The 24,563-nt window shown below is 32.8% G+C and overlaps 3 protein-coding genes across 4 annotated transcripts; 2 read left to right on the forward strand and 1 right to left on the reverse strand.

Moving 5' to 3' along the window:
- Positions 1 to 1,735: 1,735 nt before the first annotated feature.
- On the forward strand, positions 1,736 to 4,699 carry TRP1 (tryptophan biosynthesis 1). 2 transcript variants are annotated; one of them, XM_085754059.1, is made up of 10 exons: positions 1,736 to 1,943; positions 2,137 to 2,280; positions 2,565 to 2,726; positions 2,810 to 2,899; positions 3,143 to 3,331; positions 3,424 to 3,514; positions 3,599 to 3,658; positions 3,813 to 3,931; positions 4,166 to 4,300; positions 4,381 to 4,699. In XM_085754059.1, exons 1-10 carry the CDS (start codon positions 1,755 to 1,757, stop codon positions 4,414 to 4,416), a joined length of 1,215 nt encoding a protein of 404 aa, XP_085610185.1. In that variant the 5' UTR covers positions 1,736 to 1,754; the 3' UTR covers positions 4,417 to 4,699. The 2 variants fall into 2 exon arrangements, with proteins under 2 accessions (XP_085610185.1, XP_085610186.1); XM_085754060.1 differs by having other exon boundaries at positions 2,810 to 2,893.
- Positions 4,700 to 8,088: 3,389 nt separating this feature from the next.
- LOC146940356 (Phox (PX) domain-containing protein) lies at positions 8,089 to 19,025 on the forward strand. The gene is made up of 6 exons (XM_085754061.1): positions 8,089 to 8,170; positions 8,247 to 9,468; positions 10,062 to 11,051; positions 11,663 to 11,888; positions 17,563 to 17,705; positions 18,521 to 19,025. Exons 2-6 carry the CDS (start codon positions 8,257 to 8,259, stop codon positions 18,827 to 18,829), a joined length of 2,880 nt encoding a protein of 959 aa, XP_085610187.1. The 5' UTR covers positions 8,089 to 8,170; positions 8,247 to 8,256; the 3' UTR covers positions 18,830 to 19,025.
- A 1,245-nt stretch (positions 19,026 to 20,270) lies between these two features.
- On the reverse strand, positions 20,271 to 23,372 carry LOC146940357 (uncharacterized). Its single transcript, XM_085754062.1, has 8 exons — positions 22,530 to 23,372; positions 22,013 to 22,046; positions 21,665 to 21,895; positions 21,436 to 21,525; positions 21,254 to 21,319; positions 21,070 to 21,161; positions 20,925 to 20,972; positions 20,271 to 20,719 (listed from the first exon to the last, which is right to left on the reverse strand). The coding sequence occupies exons 1-8, from the start codon at positions 22,907 to 22,909 to the stop codon at positions 20,602 to 20,604; spliced, it is 1,059 nt and encodes a 352-aa protein (XP_085610188.1). The 5' UTR covers positions 22,910 to 23,372; the 3' UTR covers positions 20,271 to 20,601.
- Positions 23,373 to 24,563: the final 1,191 nt, after the last annotated feature.

Raw genomic sequence — 24,563 nt, forward strand, 5'->3', positions numbered from 1 at the left:
TAAATTAAAGTGACCTATCTGTACGATCAAAATATCTATTTAAATTAAATTTTTGGAGAGGTTGGGGACTGTTTAAATTAAATTTTTGAAGAAGGTGGGGGACTGCGGAAATGGATTTATACCAATCTAAAGCTTACAATTTATGATACACCGACACACCAAGTGGGTTTAGAAAGTGTATTAATACTAAAAGAAAATTAATCTTCATAACATATTTTTGGCCTAATTTTGATCTTTAAAGTTAGTAATTTCAATTTTGTTTTGTAATTTCAATACTCTCAGTTAATTTTTTAGTGCGTGTCGAGGTGGGAAATGAAAATAAGTTGAATCGTCTAATAATAGTCTATGATCAAAAGAAACTCAATTGTAGATTTAACATCATCTACAACTGAATTACGATCTAAATTACAATCCATGTCAAGGCTTGCGTAAACCCATGGTTTCCATTAAATAATATTTTTTTTAATACTGCTATTCATATATTATTATTTATTTATTTTTGTATATTGTGTTAAATTATAAAGTTTAAGGGAGATGCACTACATTGCCATCTAATAAGAATCCATGATTCTACCATGTCATAAAACAAATTTTAAAATATATTTGTGATTTTACAGAATGCAAGATGACGAGGAAAAACAGTTTTACATTGACAATATGCATTTTTTTTAAGGAACATTGATAGTGCATCTTTTATTTTCTCTAAATTACATAATTACTAACAATTTTCAATAACTTGGCCCTAAAAAATCGTTTCAATGATTTATTTTGGTAGATACATTTTAAATAATTTTATTAAACTTACCTATGAATTCTTTTGGCATATTTAAGGGTATGAACGCTAGTATTAATAATATTTTTTAAGGAATTGATAATATTTATTTATATAATACAAAATAAAACTTTGAGTATGCTAATAGTCCACAATACTTCATCAAAAAAAATAGTCCACAATACTTATTTTTTTATTTGAGAGAGGTCGGTCAATTTTTTTTTCTTTTGTGGAAGAGGTCGGTCAATTTTTTATTTTTTTTGAAATAGGACAGTCAATTATTTATAGATGCAGCAATTTAACATTTGTATATTTTTTAATTAAATTTTCCTTTTAAAAAAATTATTCAATTCTTTGCCAAAAATAAAAATGCACCTGGTCAATTCTTTGAACATAACTATTTTTTTCCTTCATATTATACTATGCACCAAAACCCCTTTATGTTGTTACATTCTTTGAACATAATAATCATGTATCGAATTTTCGATTTTTCTAAGGAAAATTGCTCTATAGTTAATATGAAAGAATAAATAAATTGATTCTTTAAATTTGAAGTTCACATACAGATTTTTCTGTTCACATACAGATTTTAAATATTAGTTGAATGGATAAAAACTAATACAGAAAAAAATTATCTTTGTCCATTTTCTAATATAATGCCTTAAAAGAAATATAGTAATTTTAAATAGATTCATGCACGACTATTGTTGTAGGGATAGAGCCGTTGACTTTCCGTGTATTAAGATCTCCCACTAGCTGATTTTCTATTAATTGAAAGATAATTTTAAAATTTGGTTGAAAGATACACATCACTATTATTATTTTCACTATTTTGTTTTATTTTTTGACGAGTAAAATAAAAAGTGTTATTCTATTTGGGTATGAAAAGATGTGCTTGGAATATTTACCAACCAACACAAAACTAACGTAATAAATACCAGCACTACCGTTACGCCGCAACACACTAAAATCCAATTAATCAATGGCTCAATCTATTTTCTCATCCACCACATTTTTTCCCTCTTCTTCTTCCTTCCCTCATCGGCGCCACCTTCTTCCGCCCAATCTCCAAACATCTTCTCCGATTCGCAGAATCACTTCCATTGCCAATGCCAATGCCAATGCCAACGTCTCTACCAATGTCGTTGCTCCGGTTGCATCTGTTACTCAGGTAGATCAATTAATCTGCCAATTCATTGTATTTTTTTAATTATGCGATCATTTTTTTTATGCATCTTTGTTCGGTAATGCTGCTGATCAATCTAACATCTCCTGCTTCATGAATCACATGCTTTTCATGGAGTTTATGTTTTTTATTTTTATTTTTTAGTTTTTGTTCTTCGATTGACTTTTTTTTTGTATAGCTAATCGAATCGCTGATTAATGGCGTTGATTTATCGGAAGATGAAGCTGAATCATGTCTTCACTTACTCTTGAATGAACCCGATGAAGCTTTGATTAGCGCTGTTCTTGTCCTTCTCAGAGCCAAAGGAGAAACTGTTGAAGAAGTCAGTGCTAACTTTATTAATTTTGAGTCTAACAATTTTACTAAATTACTTAGCACCGACACTTTTGATCGAAGACATGTCTTGTGTACGGACACACGCAATTACATTAGATTAGTTAATTTTCCAAAATTGTTACTGAAGAGGTCAGTTTTGTGTCAGTGTGGGACATTGAGCACGTCTTCGATATGAAGTGTTAGTGCTACATATGTGCAAACTGAAAAAAGTTGTGGAACAATTGAGTAGGCGATGATTGAATTATTTTATTTTATTAAATGTGTGGATAGGTTTCGGGGTTGGCAAAGGCTATGATGAGACATGCTACCAAGGTTGAAGGTTTGGTTGATGTGGTTGACATTGTTGGTACTGGAGGGGATGGTGCAAACACCGTTAATATTTCAACAGGGTCTTCCATTCTTGCTGCTGCTTGCGGTGTAAAAGTTGCAAAGGTGTGTTTTTTGTTATTATGGATTGAAAGTTTAGAGAGTTTTTGTAATTGTGTGTGATGAATTTGATTGTTCTCTTCTTGCAGCAAGGAAGCCGTTCGAGTTCTTCTGCCTGTGGAAGTGCCGACGTGTTAGAAGAATTGGGAGTTGTTATTGACTTGGGTCCAGAGGTTAATGTGATTCCCTTCTTTAGTTGTCCTATTTGTTAACTAGTAGAATTTCTCAAAAAGGTTTTTTTTTTAATTTTTTTTTATGTGATTAATGTATCTGAGTACTGCTCTATTGAATGTGGATTCTTTTACCCACATGTGTTTCCAAACACTGTTATTGTAGCCCCACTTGGTGGAATAAGGCCTGGTTGTTGTCATTTTTAATTTATGTGTCTGAGTAATTTAATTTTTTCCGTCATTGCAAATCAGGGGATTAAAAAGTGCGTGAATGAAGTGGGAATTGGATTTATGATTTCCCCAAAGTATCACCCTGCAATGAAGATTGTTAGGCCTGTAAGAAAGAAGCTCAAAGTAAGAACTATATTCAATATATTGGGTCCAATGTTAAACCCAGCACAGGCGCCTTATGCAGTGGTTGGTGTATACACAGAAGACTTGGTAAGTTCCATTCCATCAGATATGAGGCTAATTTCTTATATTTTTCTCATTTCTCATCCCTAATAAGCGGTTTGTCTTGGCCTTTTTGATAGGTCTTCAAAATGGCCAAAGCACTTAATAAATTTGGTATGAAAAGAGCTTTAGTTGTCCACTCTGAAGGTTTGGATGAAATTAGTCCTCTTGGTGAGATCTCTTGCTTGTTTTACATCTCAAAATCGTTTATTTTAAAGACATTGGTTTCTTAATATGACCTGACTTTTCCTTCAGGACCTGGTCTAGTGCTTGATGTTACTCCAGGAGGGATTGATAAATTCTCATTTGATCCCTGTAAGCATATGTTAATTTATAGTTTTTTTTTTATCTATTTCTGTTATGAAGTATATTGATACAGCTCACATGCTACTAATTGGGTGCTGTAATGGATCTTTTACTGGGCATACATACTTTTGCACTCTTCACATCATATTGTTTATTGGAACAGTGGATTTTGGCATTCCTCGGTGCAATCTTGAAAGCTTAAAGGGTGGTGATCCAAGATACAATGCAGAGGTTCTCAAACGTATTCTGGGTGGAGAGAGAGGACCTATTGCAGATGCTTTTGTGAGTATTGTTGTTTTTTTAATCGTATTACAAATCTTAGTGGATGGTATTTTACAGAAATCCAATTAGTGTCAGTGTCACATTATCTATTGTTCTTTCTGTGTCTCAATTTTCCTATAAAATACTGAAATTCATAATATGTCCTGCATTATCTATTGGTACTTGGACCACTCTTTATGTATGCATTAGTAGTATCGTAACACACATTTTGATTATTCTGTACAAAATGCCTAGGTTCTCAATGCTGCAGCAGCTCTCATGGTAAGTGGCTTTGTGAGGAACCTAGCTGAAGGGGTGTCTTTGGCGCGTGAAACACAACAATCAGGAAAAGCTCTCAAGACTCTCAACTTGTGGAAGGATATCTCAAATGTGAGTTATTGGATCCTGTATTACCAATTTCATTGCACTCATGTGTTGCTAATTTTCTTTTGCCTCCTTTGTTATTGCAGAAAATAAAAGATGACGCAGCCATTAAATATTCCTGAATCATTTTATGTGAATCAGGTTTAAATTTTGTAAACTGCATTCATACAGGAGGGAGCTTGATGCTGTACATGTATTGTCGAATAGATATACAAAAGTAATTTAAATTAGTATCAGCTGTAAAAGTATTATCGCTTGTAAAAGTAGCTATCCTTCAGATCTGTGCAAATTGCAACATTTCCCTCTAGTTTACTGGTGAAATCGTTGTATGTAATAAGATTAGGGAATGCTGTAACTGTGTTTCATTCAATTATAGATAATAAAAATGATTTTTTCATTTCGAGAGATGATATGTGTAGCCTTTGACAATATATTTTTAAAATCCTGTAAAACTTTATAGTGAGATTGCAACAGAATGCTCAAAATTAATCTGTTTGACCGATTTTCATCTGATCTGATGATTTCACTATGATTTGATGGAACTGTTTGCCCACAGCCACACACCATTTTCCATTTTATTGGAAGCTTCATTTGTGGGAAAGTCAAACAAATCTAAATAAGGGGATGAGCCGAAAAACTTAATTGTGTTCTCTTTGAGAACCCTAATAGCCACCCTTCTTGAAGTTGCTCCGACCACCATGGCGCTAGCTCGTGAAGATGAGCATTAGATCCATATGCTACATCTCAATCTCGTACTGCTGAACTGTTGATTTTCACAATCAGAGCAAGTGTGCTGGCAACATGTGTCAGAAATTGCCTCCATCGCGGCAAGTAACTTAGCCACCATGTTAGCTCCATCTTCTTGATTTAGTCTTTTGTTTCTTATAAATAAGGCTATAGGAGTATGTATTATTAATAATGTGGATATCTTGGTCTAACTGATTATGGACTCGTATCATTCTGAGTAACTTCATGTATGATATGATAGGACCCCTATAATAACCTAAGGGATTGGGTAGCTCATCTGGTTTGATCTATAAGGGATTTAAGGAGTTAAAAGTCCAGAATTGAAGTCCTGGCAAGGAGAAAACTAACATAACAACTAACATACTAACATTTGTCATTCAAAAAAAAAAAAAAAAGTAAGGAAAAAGAGGTGTGATGCATGGAAGTATGGCCCAAACAGTGAAAATGGAAAGGTTTCCATCAACATTCTGCTAAGTTGGCAGTAAGGATGGTAAGGGCTGTGTGATTCAGGTGAAGGGGATAGTGAGAGAGCTGGTATTTACTGAGAGTAGACTGTTATTAGTTGGGACTTCTTGTTCTGGGCGAGACTTAGCACTCTCGAATCATTTGTTTTTCCGGTTTCTACATTTTCTGCTTTGTAGTTTCAGGATCCAGGATCTGTTATCACCTTGATACAGGTTTGGATATTTCCCAGTTATACAGTTTCAGTACTCTTTTTTACTGATTTCCTGGTACCTATGAATGCATATTGCCTTGCATGTTTTATTGCCAGTTTCATTTCCCTCTTTTTGATTCATGAGAATGTTAGAACTGGTATAACAGTATTAATAATATCTTCTCTTTGATTCATGAGAATGTTAGAACTGGTATAACAGAATTAGTAATATCTCTGATTAACGATCCTTTTATGATGAATTAAAAGGAACACTACCAGAAAACATAGAGTAGTGACAAAACATTGAAACATAGTCCTTTGTTTCAGGATAGAAAGGAAAACGCGAGAAAACTTTGACTGCAAAACAGGTGGACTAATCTGAGTGGTACCATGGAATTCTTTGCAACCTTCAGTGGCTTCTGCATTCTTAGCTGTTCTGTAGAGTGATTACACATTGACATCTCATATTGAAACTTAATATTGTAGTGGGAAAATGTATTACCGGTAGATCTCCGTAGGTTTGCCATTTCTCAGGTATGCATGTCTTAGAAAATGACATCAACAATTTTCCATCCTTAAGGTCTGTTTTTAATTCAACTTTAAAGATTTTTTCATCAGTCAACCCCACATATTTTCCATCCCCGCATGTTCTCATTGATGTGCTGTCTGCATGAAATCATGGTATGCAGATTGTAAGGAATCTTGATACGAACTCCTAATGCACTTATCTGCAAACTTCTAAAAGACGTCTGAAACCTTGACTTCGAGGTTTTTGATGTCTGCCTGACCACATTTGAATGCATTTTTTTCACAATATCAAGGATTGTAATGTGACTATGCTGTAACCGTTTAAAATTTGCTTTTGTGATTCTATAAACACGGCATGGTTTTGAGATATTAGCAAGAAATGTTCCCGGTTATGTCAAAGTTTAAATTGAAGTTCTTTTTGAAGGGGCTGCTTCATGTCCTAGTGTGGAGTTTTTGAATGTATGGTCTGTCAATTAGTTTTATCTTCATGATGTTGTTATAGTGAAGTTCAATGTTGGTGATTGGATTGTGTTGTAGCTAGGGTGTCTGGGTGTTGTTTTGTGTATTTTGGCTTGATTTGTAATCTCTAGCTAGTGCATATTGACCATCTGGTGTAGCTCCATTGGAGTGTGTATATGTACCTTTGTAGAATTGTATGATTTTCTTAGTCCAATTTTCTAGCATACGATAGGGTGGGACCTCTGCAACCCTTCATAAGTATTTTTTGATGCCGAGTTAGACTCTTAATGAAAGTTCTTTTTATAGAAAAAAATGAAAAAGAAATGTAAAGCTTTGCCTTTTTTTTTTCTTTCCTTTTTCCTTTCTCACTTTTTTTTTTTTTTTTTGAAAGAATGTATTTTCATAAAGTTATGGCTCTCTGTTTATGATTTTGACATACATTTATTAAACTTTTCCATAAACCTGCCGTGTCTTGTGCCTTTTCCTGGTAATCTGGTACGTGAAGTGCTATATTTCCGGTTTCACTTAATAAAGAGGGTGTCTACTTTTCAATTATCTATAAAAACTTTAAGTGTTCTAAAGCAAGATGGTGCAAGACAACGTTGATTTGGAGGTAAGAAACAATTGCTATTCAAAATAGCAAGCAGAAGGCGCATGTTTCCAAACAAATTCTGTACCCTTTTTTCTTCTATATAACTTTCAGCGAAACACTAGTAAAATCAGAAGACCCGAAAATTGTAACACCACTCAAAAGAGCAATGCTATATGTAAAGAGAAAAAGAACTCCCAACAATATCGAAAACAGAAGTGTTCGAATTTCAGAACAATTGAGAAAAATTTCAGTTAGTATTTGACGGAAAATACAGGTTAGTGGGCTAATGAGATTAATTTCTCTATGTGATAGCACATTCGACTATCATCAAGCAATTTCCAACTAAAAACCATTAACTTATGTTTTTTTTGAGAGAAACGTTAACTTATATTCTTAACAATGACTACGATATATGACACATCAAACAAACATACGACATTTGATATTAACATAACTGTTCCTGTATAGCTAACAAATAAACCATTTTGACTAACAAACTGCAATTGTGAAGATGAATATATCAATTCACAAAATTTTATAGACTATTTTGAGGTTTGAGTCTAATTTCTCCATTGATTCAATAAAATAATCCTATCACCATCATCATCATCATCATATCTTATAACAGCAAAGTTGATTGGTAGGTAAAATAGGTAGATAGATAAAATAAAACACGCAGATACGGTCGTTGTAATATTTTCTCTTCTCATTTTCTGTTTTTTTCCCTTATTAACAAGTAAAAACAAAAACCTGATTCTCAATATAATATTTTTTTATTTTCTTTTTTAAAAACATTTTTTCCCCTGCATCGTTGTCATCTTCTCTCGTGTTGTGTTCGTCTCTCTCTCTCTCTCTCTAGAGTGCTCAATTTCATAATCCCGCGCGATAATCAAAGGTTAGCTTCCATCAATCACACTTCCTCACGTAAACTTCTCATTAATTAACCTAATTACTTTTTAATAATCAACCAGGTTTCAAATCATGAACGGGTCTCCGGATCCACCGTTGGATTCATTTCCCCGGCTACGTCTCCGCCAATCGGACGGTCTCTCTCGCCGCTCTTCCTTCGGCGCCGAATCGGAGTCTGAACGTTACTGCAGCGCAAGTAACTCCATGATGGGAACACCGAGCACCAGCATGAGCATCCGCAGTGCCGTTACCGTTTTCCACGATTTCTCCGATATCGATTTCGCTTCTTCTTCTAGAATCTTCGATGATTCAAATCGCAAGAATTTTCGATACGGTTCGAGTGGATTGGAATTATACGGTGACGATGGTGATGAGCTTAGTATGACCGGGCTTGATTCGTCGGAGTTGATTGGAAATGACGGAATTGAAGAATCTGCTGGGAATGAAAATGGTGGTGAAGTTGGGGTAAGAGAGATTGAGAGGGAAGAGGATGAGGAAGAGGAATTTTCGGAAGGTGATGATTCTATGTTCAATTATGGGAGTGGTTGTGATGGTGATAATGAGAATGAGTTTTATTCGATGAAAGGTGAAAATGTGTCGAGTGAGTTTTATTCTTCGAGGAGTGTGACTTTATATGGAGAAGGAGAGATTCGAAATGAGAATCCGTTGCTTATGAATTCTTCTGTGGCTTTTGGTTCAAATGATTTGGATGATTTTTTGATTCAAAATGGTCCAGTTTCTGGTGTGTCTGATCTATTTTATAATCCACGAGAAAGTAATAATCGAGTTGAAGAAGATGGGGTAAGTTCTGATCGAAAAGAAGAGAAGGACGCGGTTGTTGTCAATGATGAAGTTGAAGAAACAAAAAATATTGGTGATCGAGGAGCTTTAGAAGAGGTGAGGGATAGGGATGCTCCTGTTTCCTGTGAAGTTCAAGGTGCTGACAACTCGCTTGATTCGGGTCTTCTGCCAGAAGAAGATCCTCAGAAGAGTTTCAATATCACGGATGGTGGAAGTGAGGCAGAGGGAAATCGACATATTAAGAATGATGCTCAAAAGGAAAATCTGGATTTAGATAATTTTGAATTCAAGTCTGATCAATTTTGTGATAGTAGAGATGATGTAAGTACTTCCAATGTATCCGTTCATATAGAGAATGTGGATGCAAAATCATTTGAGAATCTTAAACCAATCGTACTGCCGTCGAATGGCGAAACAAGGAAAATATTAGAGAGGTCTTCCACTTCGACAAATGTGTTAGAAAAAAGTCACGTGATATCTAAGGTGAGCAATGTGTACTCTACTCCTGTTGTGTTTCAAGTTATAGTTTCCAAACCTTTACAGTTATTATATGTGCTAATTTAATTTGTACATTTTTTTTTATCAATATGCAAATCCAAGGTTTAAAATTGTAGTTATAGTTGAGTAGTGGCCATAGTTGCATGACGGTTAGTGTGGTCTGATTTGGGATTCAATTGCAGCATTATGCAGTTGTGGCTCAATTGTCGTCATCGACTCAGTTCGTAATTTAAAGCATTGTATAAACCCATTAGATTTATATGATATTTCTAACTTGATTATTAACTAAAATGGCATAATGTTCAGGAAGACCAACTGGGCTTAGTGTTGAAACTGTTAATTCTGTTCATAATTCAATTGAAACTAGAGCCTGTAATCTCAAGTGTTAATTTAAAAAAAAATTGAAATTTTGGATGAATGGCCCATTCAATTAGATTACCCTTTTTTTCTTTTTGCTGTTGAAAAATTTGCCCTCTCATGAAAAAGATGGTGGAAAGTGTCGTTGAAGACTGATTTGAGATATTGTAACAATTATTATTCTACCTATACAGGGTTTAATGTTTCACTAAATATTGCAGATAGAGGACTCTGAGCTAAGTGAATTCTATGACGAGGTTGTTCAGGAAATGGAAGAAATTTTGCTGGAGTCTATGGATTCTCCTGCGGCTAGGTTTTCCGTGGGTAACAGAATGTTTGATCCACAACAGTCCATGCCTTCAAGAGATGGTGGGTTGACTGCTTCTACTTCTAGTACAGATGATGCTTATCTGCTAGTTCAGCGCCCAAGAAGAATAGATAGGATTGAAGTGGTAGGTGCAAGGCAGAAAAGAGGGGATGTTTCTTTCAGTGAAAGATTGGTTGGGGTGAAGGAATACACTGTTTATAAAATAAAAGTGTGGAGCGGCAAGGATCAGTGGGAGGTTGAAAAGCGATATCGTGATTTCTTAACTCTTCATCGTTGCATGAAATCCTTATTTAACGAGCAAGGCTGGACTTTACCTTTGCCTTGGTCTTCTGTTGAAAAAGAATCAAAGATATTTAGAAGTGCATCCCTTGATATTATTGCGAAGAGAAGTGTTCTCATTCAAGAGTGTTTACAGTCTATTCTCTGTTCCAGGTTCTTTTCAAGTCCTCCAAGAGCACTTGTTTGGTTTTTGTCCCCTGAAGATTCCCATCCCAGTTCACCTGTGTCAAACTCTCCAGTGTCTCTGTCTTCTTTTACAAGAGGGCAAAATATTCGAAACTCTTCCACTTGGGGGAAAACCATATCACTTATTGTTGAAATTCCATCAAATAAATCAATGAGGCAGTTGTTAGAAGCACAACATCACACATGTGCTGGATGCCATAGGCATTTTGATGATGGAAATAGTTCAATTTGGGATTTTGTACAGACATTTGGCTGGGGGAAGCCTCGACTTTGTGAATATACTGGTCAACTGTTCTGCTCTTCTTGCCATACAAATGAAACTGCAGTCTTGCCAGCAAGGGTTTTACATCATTGGGATTTCACTCATTATCCTGTTTCTCAGCTGGCAAAGTCATATCTGGATTCTATACACGAACATGTAATTTTGGATTTAATGCTTTCCCACTAGTTTCATCCAATATTCTTTCTGATGCATGTTTATGTCCAAAGTCTCTTGTGTGTAAGCTAACTAGAAAATGATGTTTCTATCTCTTCTCTTTGTTGGGTACAAAAAGCTTGGATTTGGTAGAATCTAGTACACTGATATAGTAATTGCTAGTTTTAAGGAATGCTGTTCATTTGCATCTACAGTAAACATTGGGCGCACAGATTGTGAAGTGATGAAAAGTGACTACACTAATGCATACAAATTGATGCATGCTAAGTTGCTATTGGCAAATTACTTTTGAATATTAAATTTTATGGCCTTTATTATTGGTTAGCTTAATTTTCCTTGTTATATTCACCTACTGGATTTAGCTGTCATTGACTTGGGTTTGAATCCGATGTCATAAAGGAACCCCTATAAAGTTTTCAGAGTAGAAAATAGAAAACAATTGCACGACTTAAGAGGATTGAACATGAATATATGTGTTGTTTAACAAGATCTTTTATGCTACTTAGTTGAGGGTCAATCAAACTAATATACACATGCTTATACTTTTCCTTCCCCTTATTTTAACCTCGTTTGTTTTGAAATTTCTCCTGCAGCCCATGCTTTGTGTCACTGCCGTTAATCCCTTCCTTGTGTCAAAGGTCCCAGCCTTGCTTCATGTTATGAGTGTCAGGAAAAAAATAGGAACAATGCTTCCATATGTTCGCTGCCCATTCTTGAGGTCTATCAACAATGGAGTTGGAAATCGGAGATATCTTCTTGAAAGCAATGACTTTTTTGCTCTTAGAGATTTGATTGATCTGTCCAAAGGAGTCTTTGCTGGTTAGTTTTTATCTTTTATTTCATACATTTTTGTGTCTTTGCTGGTCCGCTTAGATGTGTTGCATTTCCTTTGATAAATTAATTTGGGTTTGATGGAATGATATCTTAAGCCGTTTCTAATACTTGCTCTTAAAACCGAAATTCACATTCTGATCGGTCAGATTTTATTACCGAATTTTCTCATGTTTTCCCTGATGAAAGTTTTAGTGTTTAGCCATAGATCAATAGATACAAGTTATAGCATATCATCAATAACAAAGAAAGAACAAGAAATTGTGTACCTTTGAATTGGGTTGATGGAGGATAACTGTAGACAACGCCGACAACTATGAGAGGGATGACTACCCTCATTCCTTCTAGCTCTAGGTTTTCACAATGATGTTCAGAATAATTAACCGTCTGATGGGATGACGAATAAATAGCTAAACGGCTGAGGGCAGGGACCTCTCATTGGGCTTATCTAAATGGTCCAACCCATCACGGTCCATTTAGTAACAATAGCCCAATCACTCAAATTCATCAACTAATTAGTGCCTAACACAATAGACCATAATTTATATTATAAGATTAACTTATAATAATTGATTATTGTCAATCCATAATTGATTAATTAAATAATTAATCCAACAATCTCCCACTTGGATGACAATACTCAATTACTAAAAGAATATAAAATGTTACTTATCATAAAGAATTTAAATCTTAGAACATTTATGTATGGTCAAAGCACTAATCATTCAAAAGAAAAATAAGCTTTAATGCTGCAGAAATTGAATCCGATAGGGAAAACAAATCATACAGGTCAAAGACTCACTTTCTAACAAATGATGAATTTATAGGGACACATTTGAATTAAAAAGAATGTGTCATCCAAGAATGGCCCAAGCATTTAAAAAATGCTATAACAAACTCCCACTAACCCAAAATATTGTAGACTTAATCAAATCATCATGAGTTACAATACTCATATATACAAGTCTGTGGTTAGTGGTTCTGCCAATGGGTTTTCAATATTACAGAAGTCATATATCCACATAGGTACATGAATAGTAATTACTTATAGGGATAGCCTATTAAGAGAGTGTAATTACATATAGTCAAAATCAATAAATGTTCTACGACTTTCAATTAATCCAAGTTTTATAAAAAAAAAATGTGACTATGAAAATCCATAAAAGCAAAATAGGAAATTCAATAATCCCCAAATTGGATTAACATAGACACTTAGTTCAAAGAAAAAGATGTGGATTAATGTGGCCACTAGAATGTCAATAACAAAAGAACATATATGATTATCTCAAATTATAAGTACCACAAGAACACAATATCATACTCGATAGGAGTATTGATATTATACATTGTACTTACTATTGATGACCTCATAAAATGTGGAATGTTGGTAAAACAGAAACACAATGTATATTTGCATGCCAAGACGTTATTGTGCATATTCCAACAAAATTGACTTAAGCATCCAATTATGATGCTAATTGAGATTGATAGAATTTTAATATATATCTCAATATAATAGAATGAGACTAAAGTTTAAAGTCTCTTAAGCTATGTCATACTTTATAGTGTGCACAAGAGTATACGGCGATGACGAAAATAATATTGTGTACACATTTCTCTTGATCTCACATATATCTAAACAAGAGTGAGATTTCTCATTTGAGCTCATAATATATAGTGTTGTGTACACACTCCCACTGATCCCACATATATATAAACAAGAGTAAGTGGGATTCTCATTAGTGATCACTGATATAAAAATATTATAATAATGTAATATTCGACAGTGGGATACTTAATTGCTAGTGCAAAATTATTAACATAAGTGGTTATATAATTTTAACTAACAGAGTTTCATGAACTCAACCACATATTTTGCACATAAGCATAACAGAATTATTAACACAAGTGGTAACTCAAGGATAATATAAAACCCCTTAAATACATATTTTATCAATGGCAGATATCATCAAGAATTGGGTTTCATAGTTAACCACATATTCTGCATTTGGAATCAAGGAGAATGTAAATTTTCATTTAAGAATTTTATAACACAAGATCTCCTTTTCACAATTAAAATTCCAAAGAATTTTATAAATATAGCAACCTTTATATGACATAGTATGATGATTATATAAAAGGTTTATCATCATATGAGTGAGATAAGTCTCTATTATTATAAAATAGGATATGAGACTCTATTCACAATTTTAATAACTCACTCAAAACTCAAATGCTACAATTATACTTCCACACATTTGAGAAAAAATCAGGTTACACGCAGCGGAAATACACAAGACTTATATTTTATTGTTACTGAGGATATAAGAGAAAATAGTCATAAGCTTCCATAAGTATTAAAGAATAGCAATAGCATAATTAATATCCTCAATATAAGTCTCTACAATAATTTCATATCTAAAGTTATGAAACAAATAAATATATTTGTTTATGAGATATAGTTAGTTGACATGTAAAATTTTTCTCACTTGTTGAAGAATGATATTTTCTCCACTTGGTGGAGAATGATAGTTAAACTATCTTAACCACAAAAGGATGATTATGTTAAGCAATGTCATACCGATAGGGTATGTCCATCACGTTACACAATACATAGCAATGATTCTCCCACTTGATAGAGAACTAATCATGATAGTTGAATTAAAAGTTTGAAAATATTTTAAATAAAATATTCAACTATTTCTCTATCACAAAATGATATGTAAAGTAACGTCACATCGATAGGGTATGTCCGTCACTCACATAACAAAGGGATAGTAGCAATCCGATATATTTATATATATATAAAATCACATTTAGGTAGAAATTTAATTCAAAATGTAATAATATTGGATTGCAAAATTTATACAATTTTCTACATGTCTTTTAATAGAGTAACTTACTTATTGTAATCTCATTCAAGGACCTTAAGGATAATAATAAGTAAGAACTATATCATCACAATGTACAATTCTTATGTCTCAAAATTTAAACATTGATAGTGTATTATAATTGACATAAGTATAAATTTTTTAGGTACATTGAATAATAACAATTATATTAATAACAACACACCGATAGGGTATGACTGTCACCAATATAATGCTAATCTATTTAACAAAATTTGCATAATTGTATCCACGATAGGTGAGATTACAATTATACAAATCAATAATGTTTATGCCTAAAAGAATATGATAAAATAATATCATGGATAAACAATTCTTAATTTACTCAATTTCGGTCATATTCAAATGATAGAAAAATGTGCTTAACAATATTTTAAATTAGCACATAATAAATATGACTTTAGAATTTCTTTTATATGAAGTAGTATAATAACAAAAGTTGTTATTTGGAATAGAAGTGTGTCAAATAGTTTTCTAATTTATCCAGAAAAGAACTCTTAGAATAATTTTTTTTCGATACTCCCACTATAAATTAGAAAGAACATAAATACAAAATGAAGCATTATAGTAAGAAAATAGTATATAACAACAAAGTTCTGTTTAGAATATTCTGGAAAAAGGATTTCACTTCTATATAGGATATCATAATTGCACTACAAAAGAGAAGAAGAACTAAATTTCTTCATATGTGCAATAATAAGCAATAAGTCACAAGAGGATAAAATAATTAAATAACAACTTACCTCGCAGAGTGTGACATTCATCCTTATACTTAGAGCCACTAAATTTTGATGACTTAACGAGAATATCTTATAATATAGTCATCTCAAAATATTCCTCAATAAAGAATAAGCAATTATAAATAAACATATATGTGAGACTCTAATTATAAATCAATATGATTTATATAAGAATTCAGATGTAAGGATGATACATATTTTAAAAGATTGCCTAGATTCTTAATAAGTTGTTTTGATAATAGTTAACGGATAAACAACAAAGAGGCGTACAAATTTTTAATTCATAATTAGAATTTACAATTTATTCTCTAAATAATAATATATAAAATATTTATAATTGTCAAAATAATACCAAAATTTATGCCAAAATAATCAAAATATAATAATACTAATAATTATTATTATTTGGCATAAAACAAAAATGGAACTTTAAGAGTAACGCGCGCATGTTATCACGTGTTGGATCTTCTTCGCCCGGTTGGGCTGATTCTGGGTCGAGACAACCCGTGATTTGACCCGATTCGATTTGGCACGATCAACAACAAAAAAAACAACGATTTTAAGGGGCAATTGATCTTTTTGATTCGATATAGAGAACCCCTATGAAAATTTTCAGAATCATTCAATCGATTTGAAAGAAATCTTTGATCAAAGATTTGGGGTTTTGCAAGTCCGAAAGTCACAAACTAAAAAAAAAAAAAAAATTCTAGAGTTCATGGTATATGATTCGATGCTTGGAGCATACCCATTAATAAGAAAATTCAGATCCAATATACCTATATCAATTAATTTTAATTTACTTTAATTGATATGAAAAGGGATTAAACAATAAGTCTGAGGGCACAACACGTGAGATTTGTGACTGATCAAGCATCGTTTAAATAAAGGCATAAGAAATACCAGGATCGTATAATGGTTCATTCAAGGTTGCTTTCAATTATACGACTACGAAGGTACGAATGCGAATGATTTAGCCATAACATGTATCTAATTGGCTCTGATACCAATTGATGAAAGTTTTAGTGTTTAGCCATAGATCAATAGATACAAGTTATAGCATATCATCAATAACAAAGAAAGAACAAGAAATTGTGTACCTTTGAATTGGGTTGATGGAGGATAACCGTAGACAACGCCGACAACTATGAGAGGGATAACTACCCTCATTCCGTCTAGCTCTAGGTTTTCACAATGATGTTCAGAATAATTAACCGTCTGATGGGATGACGAATAAATAGCTAAACGGCTGAGGGCAGGGACCTCTCATTGGGCTTATCTAAATTGTCCAACCCATCACGGTCCATTTAGTAACAATAGCCCAATCACTCAAATTCATCAACTAATTAGTGCTTAACACAATAGACCATTATTTATATTATAAGATTAACTTATAATAATTGATTATTGTCAATCCATAATTGATTAATTAAATAATTAATCCAACATTCCCTGCTTTGATTGGCTGCCTTTATTGCAAAAGTCTACCTCCAGTCCTATTTACCTTTTGGTTTTATGCAAGTTGGTTTCTTATAATGAGTGTTCAGGGTATTTTTGAAAAATAGTTAGCATTAACTCCTTTGAATATGCTTCCTTGGTTTTCGTGATAAGTCTTTTGTTTCTTATAAAAAGACTAGAGGAGTATGTCTTAATATTAATGTGGAAATCTTGCTCTAACTGATTATGGACTCGTATCATTTTGAGTAACTTCATGTATGATATGATAGGACCCCTATAATAACCTAAGTAAGGAGAAAGAAAAAGGTTGATGCAGGGAATTATGGCCCAGACAGAGGATAATGGAAAGGTTTCCACCTATCAATGCATATTGCCTTGCATGTTTTATTACCCTTAATTGCCAACTAATTTATGCCCTCTTCTTTTATATTGTTCTCTAATAAGAAGTCTGACAGAGTATCGTGCAACACTATTTATTGTGACCAGTGATCACTTTTGAAGTCTTTATGTGGAATTCCCTATATCTGGTGTCTCTGATGTATATCATCTGTTATGCAGCACTGCCTGTGATGGTCGAAACTGTGTCGAGGAAAATCCTGGAACACATTACTGATCAATGCCTCATATGCTGTGATGTGGGAATCCCATGTAGTGCCCGACAAGATTGCAGTGACCCATCTTCTCTCATTTTCCCATTTCAGGTTTGTATCTGTCAGTGCTAAGATTCTGTACTATAGAATTAGTTGAGGAAAAGAATGAGTGTAAATAACGATTTCTTAGAATTCTAACTAGGCTCCCAATAAATTGTATGTTGGATTGCTCTTAATGTAACAAGTTGATCATACAGACTATGCAAAAAGACTTCACAGGCATTTTGTGGATATTCTTTTTTCTTTTTTAATTTAAAAACTGTGGAAAGGACTTCAGAAAAATTTATTGTAATAATTGAATTTGTGAGTTAGTTTATAATGCTCGTCTATACATGAGTGAAAAAAGCAACTTGTATAGTAATATTTAGGTTTACTTTTAACTTATGGTTCTCTCATCCGTGACCTATATGCAGCCCCCTCCATTACTTTTGTTTTTTGTCATAATTAAGTCTCCCAATTTTGCCTAGTAAAAGAATCAAATTATATACCAGTTTATCATCCAATTGCTATTAAAATAATTGAGAACACATGATTTTCAGATGTAACATAACTTGTTGCTAAGTTGGTCATCTTAAAGGACTTGTGACATGTAGGACTAAAATGCATGGTTTATTGGTTTATTTTTTTCAAGAATATTAAATCTATTTTAATCATTCATGGTATAATAGATTCATTTAAATGACCAACCTGGCAACATGTCAATTGAATTTTCTGCAGTCTAGAGTTGGATTCATATGGGTATATGGGGCTACAGTATTTTCCCTATCCTCTAATGCCCCCACATATTTACTCTCTTGTCAGTCTGGAATTCTTTTGATCTATTAAAAAAGAGCAATCTTAATACTTTAAAGCTAAATTATCAACAGGAAGGCGACATTGAAAGGTGCAAATCTTGTCAGTCGGTTTTCCATAAACGTTGCTTTAGAAAGCTTGCAAATTGTCCTTGTGGGGAACAACTCGGACTGAACAAATCAAGGAGTTTTGCTAACAGAGTAAGTCACTGGGGAGGTGGTGGAACGAAAGGAGCTTTTGACTTGTTAGGCAAGGGACTGAGTTCTGGGTTGTCACCTAAGTTTCTCTCTGGATTATTTACTAAAGAAAAGCCTGAGAAAACAAGGGAGCGTCAAGGCGAAAATATCATCTTAATGGGTTCCTTACCAAGCAATTCTTTATGATCAGAAGTCAGAACTTGTGCCTTAATGTTGTATTAGCTTTTTCTTTTTTGACTCAAATGTTGTATTTGCTATACCACAAAATATGTTGCACATCTTAGGATGTTTCTTCAATAATCACAGTTGTGTATGTAGTCATTTTTTGGGGCTGTCATTCTTTGTAACAAAAATTCATGTATAGTATAAGTTTCTTTTCTTCCTTCTTTTCTTCTGTCTTTGCTTACAATTTTTTTCACTTAATAGATGTATACGAGCAAACAACACATGGGTGGAATCGTTGGATTTTGGATCTGGGTTGATACAAAATAAATTGTTAGTCGATGTAGAATCTATTAAAATATACAAAAGTTGAATAAACCACCTTGCACATTTGAAATATGTGAACCATCCAAAATTATTTTAAAAAATGCTGATTTGTATGATGTGGAATTCCCTCGCTGAACTTGATAATTGAAAATAAAAGAATTTTTTGTTCAAGATTGAGACCAAGTAGCTAAAGTTTGTAGTTTGAATCTTCATATTGTGTGAGTCACATATATGATGACAACACTCCCCTAATAAAAGAAAAAAGGATTTTATCTTCTTTATATGTAAATTTGAAGTTCGTAACAGTGTCACAAATTGGATAGTAACTATTATTTGTTTATATTTGTAGATCATTTCTTCTTTTTTTGGTACAAAATTTGTAGACTATTTCTACTCCTCTCTTTCCTGATACTTTTCTAGTCTCCTCTTGCAAATATCAACTGATATAGTGTAGTGACATGTTTGTTTTTTCTGTTAGCTTATAAGTGCGTTTAGTAATTGATTTTTTTAATGCTACCTTTTTATTTCTTCATGGCAAGTTTCAATGTTGCATTTCAGTGATAATGGAATTTGTCTTGATTTTAAGAGCGACTTTTCTAATTTTAAGTTAACTTCTTTAAATGACAGTTTGAAAAAAGGCAATTGATTTCCACTAGAAGCAATGTGGCTGCCACAGTACTGAAGGGAGTCAAGCAAAACATGAGTGATCTCTGCTAAATGTATTGAAGTCAAACAAAGAAATGAAGATGTCCATTAGTGTTATTAGAAACATGACTGATATCTTCTAAACGTACTTTAGAAGTTAAACAAAGAAATGAAATTTTCACACATAATTAACATAGTACAAAAGAACACATTTTCAATCAACTTGTCAAAAAAAACACATTTTCAATCAAAATTAGTGACACAATCAAACATTTATACACTATAAAATATAGTAAGAAAGTTTTCAATTTCATTTGAAAACTTGCCAGTATTTGTATTCACATTTTTTAGGTGGGTTAGTACTTGAGAAATCATAAATTTTTCATATAGTGTTTTTGTATTCACAATCAAACATTTTTGGAGGATTGCCGAAATCTGGGTGGCTCACCGTAATTTTGACAAATCTACCCTGATACCAAACATGCATTAAACATTGATAACTACGGATATTTAAGAATCATTCGAAAATCACTCAGATTAGTTCTTACAAGAATTCATAACTAATTACATGTATGGCATCTCTATGAGAAGTATTAGCAGAAAGCATTGGCCAAATTGTATTTATACCTTCTTCCAACTGCTAATCTTCACCTAAAAATAAAGTATATATGTTGCTATTTATTTCAACATTATGTGATTCATTTTGCTAACAGTATTATTTCACTCTTCCTTCCTACTTCCTTATATTCATTCTTTCTATGGTAAAGTTGATGTTCTTCAGAAAATTGAAGCTATAATTTGTTTTAGTCCTAAGCAAGCCAATATCATCTAACACATTGATATGAGTCGGGGTAGCGGGTTGACAAGACATAATGTTTCAGCTTCATTCCCAAAGTGAAAATACCATAGCATGGAATGTGCAGTAATGCCACAGCAAAGTACCTAGAAATCAATCACAAGCCATAGAAAACAGGATCACCAAATGAACTTAAGTACATACACAAAGCTAAATATCCCGAGTTCTAAAATAGTTTATTACTTCATAGGAATCAAGCATCATAAAAACTCTAGAACTAAAGAATGGAAATGATGCTAGATTTTTGTAACAATTTTGCAGAAGATGATGAGAATGGAGTAAAGTTCATACCAGAGTGGAGCATATGAGGATGACAAGTCAAGAAATGGATAAGGCCACCTGTTTTTCAAAACAAGAAGACTTACGTTAGACAGTGATGTATAATGTGTTTTTTTTCTAAGTAGTTGAACAAAAACTAAAAAACAAAGGCTTATACCAGAGATTAATGCAAGCATGAACAATCCATTGGAAAATCACATATGTCACTGTCCATAAGCAAAAGTATCCCATTCGAAACCAAGGGAAAGGCTGAAGAGAGCAAAAGGAAGAAGAGTAAGATTTCCATATAAACACAAACAGTGGAAGTTTAGAATTAAATAGAACTCAATGCAAGAACTCACCAGACAATTTAAAGCTGTATCACCTATGAGGAAAATAGCATTGATTGAGTGCATAATGATTACCAACTGCCACAAAAGAATACTATAATCAATATAAGTGGTTTAATTTCCAAGTTTTGAAGTCTCTTATTTTTTTCCTAAGAGAAACCCCCTAAATGAATGAGTTCATAGAAGATACTTACAAAGTTTAGATTGTAATCTTTGATGGTTAGAAATGGAACAAATACAAACCAAAATACACAATCAGTGAGCAATGCAGCACCTGCATTTATCTATTCACAAGTAAAGAAACTAAAGTCAATTATACAATCCACTGGTTTGAGCTAACATTTGCAGATTAAAAAAATAAATGAAAAGATCAACCATCATTGAAGTTTAATCAGTAATGTATGAAAATTGAAAAAACTGTACCTGGAATATTATTTGAAAAATATAACCCCAAGTTCCAGCATGTTGGCGAACAATAACTTCTTCGGAGGCTCCCAAATTTTTCTCTTGGTCTGATGCATTAGAACTTTGTGGGAGTATATGAACATCAAATATTCCTTGCTCTGCATCTCCATCCACATTATCAACCTTATTATCACCACTTGATTTCTTATGATGTTGGTAACATCCATGCATGGACAGTATTGATCCTAGCTGCAATATCAATCATAAAAGGACAATAAATATATAAGAGATTATATAGTATATGATGGACAAGAGTAACATTAACTAATATATTCTTAGATACTGAATTGAAACCTTTATACTTACCCCAAAGTAAAAGGTGATTGAAGCAAATGTCCACCTTGTTTCAGAAACCATAAAAAAAATCAAAATCAAAATCAAAATCAAATTAAATGCTAAAAAATAAGCTGAGAATATAGTAAATTAACACTGCAAGAGTTGAAATATTGTCTGGCTATAAATGGTTATTGCTCAAATTAGCTTCATGAATGATGTAAGGCAATAACTTTCTTAAAAGGAAAATTGAAATAGACTTCTAACTAACAAACTAGCATCATATTGATTGATCACAAAAGCCTTAACTACAAAAGCAGAGAGGGAGTAATTGCAGTAATATATAATGTGTTCCTTCAGCTAGCAAGGTACATTATAGTTTGATACTACTAACTATTTACTCCTAAAATATTATTAATTGCATTTCTTAATTCATGTGCTAAAATCTTAAACCAAATTATAATGCTATATATACAGAGGCCTCATTCATAATGTTCTTCCAAAAGATACCAAATCTTAAAACAAAACAAAACAAAAAATTAAAACTTACTGAGTGTAATAAAGTAAAATTTCTCCTCCATCAACAACAACATTGACAATTAGAAGAACCAAAAGCACAATAAACGCGAAAACCCGAAAAGCCAAAAGCCAGGCAGGGTGAATTCCTTTTAAACAAGGCCTCCAGGTTTCATCCTCGTACAAAATATCTGAATTTTCCGCTTCTCTTTCTCTTCCACTAACATTTCTTGTTGAGACATTTCTTAAACGCTTTTCATACTTCCATAGAAGCAATGATGAGAAAATGATTGAAAGCAAAACCCAAATAGCACAAAGCAAAACCCTCCAATTAATCCAATAACTCTGTGTATTTGTCTTAACAGTCATAATGGGTTCCCATGAGCCTTTAGGAGAGCCTGTTAGAAAACTCATGATGAATAAAAATCACTTTTTTTTAAGTCTTTTTCACAGTAAAAATGGCAAGAGAATGAACAAAATGAATGCTTTTTTGTGTTATGTTATTGATCACACAAAACAAAACAACCCCAGAAAGAAAAGATGGAAACTTTGAAAATGGGTTTAATCAAAATCTCTGTTTTATGCATATAAAAGAGGAGCTCAATGATAAACTACTCATGTCATGAGTTTTACATGCATCACAAAATAGGAACAAGAAGTGCTCAAATTTAGGAGACAAATAAGAACCAAAAAGTATGAACTCTTGCACATGATATTGACTACATTAAATGTTTTTTGATTAAAACTATAAAGATACGAAACTTAGATGAATTTTTTGAACAAAAAATATACACCGACAGTTACAATAGTAGATTGAAACTTGCAAGGAAAAGAAAGAGGAATGTGAAGAGAAGATGCTTTGCTTTTGTTTTTGTATGTAGAAATTTAAAACTGTTGAAGAGGTTACATTATACATATAGAGAAGAAGGGAAAGAAGGAAAAGGATAGTGTGCTTTGGGAGCAAGTTTCTTTCTTCTACTCTTTGCTTTTTTTTTTTTATATATATGCTGTCTAATATTTGATTGACACATATCATATCATATGTACATTTTAAATTATTCCAATATTACTAACATGAATGTTTGTTGTTGTTGTTATTAATTTGTTTATTACCAACCTTTGTTGTATTTATTGAGTGACAGAGAGAGACTCAGAATGAAAGGGACAGGGCATTGTATTATTTTGGGTTTATTTGCATTTTAATGTTTGTATAGTGAAGATGTTGCTTGTTTGTTTTTTGGTTGCAATTATGTTTTTTCACATGAGTTGTATTCGCATATTGTGGACCGTTCAATCTAAATTGTATGGATTGTAATTTAACGGTTTCTACCGACTCAAATCACAATCGTTAAAAATGTGAGATATTTGATTTTGATCAAACGGTTTATAATTTTCAACAAATGATATTGTTTTAGATTGTCTTTGTGTTTTGTATGAGTTTTTGTTGCTAATAAAGGAGGGAAGTACAAAAGAGAAAAATATAAAAATTAGAAGTGGGGAAAAAGGGTAAAATGCCTCATTTGAGGATAATATATGGGTACATTAAAGTGTAGAAAACTTTGATATGTAGGGAGTGTACTCAAAAAAGAAAAAATTGGTGTGTACTCCCTCCGGTCCTTATTATAAGAAAAATTTGACTTTTTAGGTTCGTAGAATAATTAATGTATCTTATTATAAATATAAACTAGATACATCACTTACACAATGAACTAAAAAAGTCAATTGTTTCTTATAATAAGGACCGGAGGGAGTAGGAGTGAACAATGATTTGGAACATGATGGTTGATTTTAATGATTCGTTAAATTTGGGATTTGTGTTACTTGGAGGTCCCATGGCCCATCTTATTTTAGAGACACAATTTGTTGGACAAAATATGATTCTCATGTGGTGAAAAAACTTGTTTTCGTTAATTAGATGATTAGTATTTTAACTTTGCAATATGTTTCAAATATAACTCAAAAATAGGACGGTCTAGATCAATGATGTGATTATTTAGAGATAGACAATTCATTACCAAGTGATTTGAGGAATGAAATTAAGTTTGATGAGAATAATATTACTATTTTT

This window comes from Medicago sativa, chromosome 3 (genome assembly GCF_051527215.1).
Source record: "Medicago sativa cultivar Bolivia chromosome 3, Bolivia_mono, whole genome shotgun sequence".
Lineage (NCBI taxonomy): Eukaryota > Viridiplantae > Streptophyta > Magnoliopsida > Fabales > Fabaceae > Medicago > Medicago sativa.

Bases quoted from the DNA above. Each gene is read 5' to 3' on its own strand.
- TRP1 (XM_085754059.1), top strand. From the start codon at position 1,755: ATGGCTCAATCTATTTTCTCATCCACCACATTTTTTCCCTCTTCTTCT. The intron at 1,944-2,136 runs GTAGATCAATTA...TTTTTTGTATAG, and splicing joins CGGTTGCATCTGTTACTCAG to CTAATCGAATCGCTGATTAA. The intron at 3,332-3,423 runs GTAAGTTCCATT...CCTTTTTGATAG, and splicing joins GTGTATACACAGAAGACTTG to GTCTTCAAAATGGCCAAAGC.
- LOC146940356 (XM_085754061.1), top strand. From the start codon at position 8,257: ATGAACGGGTCTCCGGATCCACCGTTGGATTCATTTCCCCGGCTACGT. The intron at 11,052-11,662 runs GTAATTTTGGAT...TTTCTCCTGCAG, and splicing joins TGGATTCTATACACGAACAT to CCCATGCTTTGTGTCACTGC. The intron at 17,706-18,520 runs GTTTGTATCTGT...AATTATCAACAG, and splicing joins CTCTCATTTTCCCATTTCAG to GAAGGCGACATTGAAAGGTG.
- LOC146940357 (XM_085754062.1), bottom strand. From the start codon at position 22,909: ATGAGTTTTCTAACAGGCTCTCCTAAAGGCTCATGGGAACCCATTATG. The intron at 21,896-22,012 runs GTAAGTATAAAG...TTGATATTGCAG, and splicing joins CAATCACCTTTTACTTTGGG to CTAGGATCAATACTGTCCAT. The intron at 20,720-20,924 runs GTATGAACTTTA...ATTGATTTCTAG, and splicing joins TCCTCATATGCTCCACTCTG to GTACTTTGCTGTGGCATTAC.